This window comes from Lathyrus oleraceus, chromosome 3, assembly GCF_024323335.1.
Source record: "Lathyrus oleraceus cultivar Zhongwan6 chromosome 3, CAAS_Psat_ZW6_1.0, whole genome shotgun sequence".
Classification (NCBI taxonomy): domain Eukaryota; kingdom Viridiplantae; phylum Streptophyta; class Magnoliopsida; order Fabales; family Fabaceae; genus Lathyrus; species Lathyrus oleraceus.
In genome coordinates, this window is record NC_066581.1 from 148,559,745 (window position 1) to 148,563,547 (window position 3,803).

The window sequence follows — 3,803 nt, forward strand, 5'->3', positions numbered from 1 at the left end:
CCTTATTTGGCGTAGTGTTAGTAACTTCTGCCCAAAAACTTTTTGATAGTCCAACATTCAACAAAAGACTCTTTACCTTTTAAATTAAAGACATATTCATTCTACCTTGCCTATCATTTTATTGTGGTGTCTTACGAACTGAAAATTTGTCTCTATCTTAATGTCCTTATCTCCATCAGACTTGTAGGAGAAATCATTTACATGTAGAGTACCCAGAAAAATCACGTTATTCCTCAATTCTGGAATATTTCACATCGTTCAATATCCGTACGCCACAATCGTTTATAGAAATTTTAATTTGTCTCATTCTAGTGATAGTACATGTTTTACCATCACCTAGATTAACAAATAAAAATCACCATACCTGAATGTAGTGAGTCATTCTTAGTGTGACGCCATGTAGTAAGAGCAACAAGATTTAAGAATCCACACATATATGCACTTGCTGGATGAAGCACACAACATATATGTTTCACGTCGAGAAACATCGATGAACCACATTTGCATAACTCAACGAGCCTTGATTTATGTTTGGAGAATCCCTCTTCCAATGCACAATCTGTTTGAACACTCATTTATTTTCTAATTCATGGATTTAGAACTTTTCTTTATAGGACCTCAACTACCCTTCTTCAACCCACAGTCTTAACCCCCTTTCTCATACAGACTGTCGCCCTAAATTCCTTCCTTTATACTTTGTCTCCTTTAAGGATGAGATAAAAATGTAGCAGTAATCACATCAAGACTTTTAGTGTTTTTCTGTTAGGTAAGAGTAGTCACCAAGTGGTCATACGAATCAGGTAACGAGAACAACAATATAATTGTCTTATCTTCGTCATCAATGTTCACCACAAGTCTCACCATGTCAGTGATTATGTTGTTGAAGAAATTGACATGTTGTTGCAAATCAGACCCTTCATGCATCTTCAGAATGTATAGTCGCTACATCGCTAACAATATGTACATTAATGTCTTTGACATATACTGTGGCTCTCCAATTTGTCCTAAACCTCCTTCGACATCATTAGATCCATGATATGATATGTCACCTTATCTAAAACACATAGGTGAGTCAATCCTGCAACATTCTTCTTCATCTCTGTCTAATCAGTATCTTCCATATTGTTCGGTTTTGTCTTACGCGTTGTATTCTCTAAATTTTGTTGAATCAATAGATTCTTAGTTCAGATTTTGCACCTGAGTTAATCGTCATCTGAGATCAATTGTTAGACCAATAACCAATATAGAAGATTAAAAATTTAAAAAAAAAACACAATCAATCTTTGTTAAAGCAGGTATCTCCCTCTATGATCGTAGAGCAACTATAATTTCCTTTATTTATGTCTACTAATAAGAATTCGTTAGGGTTGTAGTATTAGAATCAATATATACAATACTACGTCTCAGTTTACAATAATATCTCTGAAGTCCTCGCACATTCGGTTACATATCCATAATAATCTCTAAAATATAAGTCATACTCAAAATTACCATAATAATCTTCTCAATATGAGTCACATTCAACAAGTTAAATGTCAAATATCTTAAATACAGAAGAATCTTAGTGAAGATCTTGCCTCTTTTAAGTTGATCTAGCAAGAAGCGAATATTTATTCTTGATAGTAACATTCTTGATATTAACATTGTTAACATGACGTAATCTATGTAGAATCTTATTCCACCGTTTTTTTAAGAGCTTTTTTATATATTATTTAATTAATTAAATTTTTATAAAATTAATTTGTATTTCAATTATTTCAAATAATTAATCTAAAACTCCATAGTAGTGCACCAAATCCGAATCAACATCCTTTTACATATGTGAATTGAATCAATTGACAACAATTAGTTTGGTAAAGTGAGCTATGAAAGTCAGTGACCAACTATGATCTATGAGTGAAACTCATGAACAAATTCCACGAACAATTAGTTTCTTACGTACTTGGATAATATAGACTCTATGACATGTATCCGCGTAGAAATAGCAAAACTTCTAGACTTGTAAGTTGTAGCTACTATCTAACGTTAGATTCTTAGAACCACCATAAAGAAAATAGTTGAAATTTCCATTACCAAATACTAGTAATAAATTAAGTTTCACCAAACCCCTTTTACTAAACTACCATGAATCTTCATCTGTTGATCATATTTGACTGTGTGTGAAGCCGGAACTCGCCGCCGTTCAAACCACCTCCGTTTGAAACCATACCCACCAGTTGGGAACACAGAAAAAATAACAATTCAACTAAATCGCTCCTTACCATACTAAACTAGTAGACCAAAACAGTTATGTTACACTAACAACGTTGTTCACTTGTTCCTATCCAATTTTTGTTTCAGTTCAACTTGAAGAAGCAACATAGAAAGTTCCAAATAAAGAAACACCATAGATGTTTCTTTCCCACCACTCGCTTCTTTCCTTAACACGGTTCAATTGGCGTAGTGACTAAGAATCGCCACGTGTACTAATATTGGAAATACCAAAATAGTATTATATTTAATTGCAATTTTCAATTTAACCTTAAGGGTATTCAAGTCATTATACTATAGCTTCAACAATTAGACTTTCCTAAAAATTTCAACAAAAAAACAAAGTCCACACACATTCATTCACACGTTTTCTTGACTTGTCTCTCACTCCAACAAAGCCTATAAATAAAACTCACACCTTCAGTACTTTCAAACCATTCAATTCAACATCGTCACACAAACAACACATCAGAACATAATCTTTCGAGAAAACAAAAACAACAACTTCCATTTTAGTGATGGCAATGAAGAGACAAAGAAGCAACGAAGGAACAGCAGACAACATAGATTTAGCAAACTGTTTAATGCTACTCTCTTGTCCACAACAACAGAAAGCCTTTGAAAACGGCGTATACGAATGCAAAACATGCAACAAAAAATTCTCATCTTTTCAAGCACTCGGTGGCCATAGAGCTAGTCACAAGAGAACGAAGCTATCTGAAGGAGAAGAGCTTAAAGAACAAGCTAAATCTCTTAGTTTATGGAACAAACCTAAAATGCATGAATGTTCTATTTGTGGTATGGGATTTTCTTTGGGCCAAGCATTGGGAGGACACATGAGAAAACATAGAGCTGCTATGAGTGAAGGGTTTTCTTCTATCAATCAGATTATTGCAAAAATTCCAGTTTTGAAGAGATCGAATAGTAAGAGAGTTATGGGATTTGACTTGAATTTGACACCATTGGAGAATGATGACTTGATGCTTGGAATGAAGTCACCTTTAACACCAATTCCACTTTCTTTGTTTTGATCAAGTTTTACATTTTTAACATTTTGTTGACTCTTGTATTCTTTCAATTTTTTGTGTAGAAATTCGTTGATTCTTTTGCTTATTATAGATATATAGTTTTGTTATTTGTAATAAACAGATGTAGTTATTCTAATTATCAACATTGATATTTCAACACCTTATTATTTATTGATTAATTATTTTTATAATAAATTGTTTGGTGTACCTGCAAATTTCATTCTTGTAAGGAAGTTTTGTGTTCGTCCAAATGTTGACCACCATTGCAAAATAAACAAATCCAATTTCCCAAACCCACTCAATTCTAAGGATCATTATGTTAACATAGTCTTATGTTTAAAATTAAGACATTTTATAAATAGTTTATTTTTTTTAACACGTGGGTACCGTTGAATTAAATTGAGTACTGATACTCTACATCAATCAAAATGTATAATTTAATATTGTCACTTTTTATTTTATTTTAAAGTAATTTAAAATTTTAAATAATTTATACTAAAAATACAAATACAGATATTCAACTTA

The 3,803-nt window shown here is 32.2% G+C and overlaps 1 protein-coding gene across 1 annotated transcript; it reads left to right on the top strand.

The window, feature by feature from the left end:
- The first annotated feature begins 2,660 nt into the window (after nucleotides 1-2,660).
- Nucleotides 2,661-3,437, top strand: LOC127125895 (zinc finger protein ZAT11). Its single transcript, XM_051054751.1, has one exon. The coding sequence runs from the start codon at nucleotides 2,769-2,771 to the stop codon at nucleotides 3,279-3,281; it is 513 nt and encodes a 170-aa protein (XP_050910708.1). The 5' UTR covers nucleotides 2,661-2,768; the 3' UTR covers nucleotides 3,282-3,437.
- The last annotated feature ends 366 nt before the right edge of the window (nucleotides 3,438-3,803 follow it).

Excerpts from the sequence above, each read along its gene's own strand:
- LOC127125895 (XM_051054751.1), top strand. The coding sequence starts at position 2,769 with ATGGCAATGAAGAGACAAAGAAGCAACGAAGGAACAGCAGACAACATA.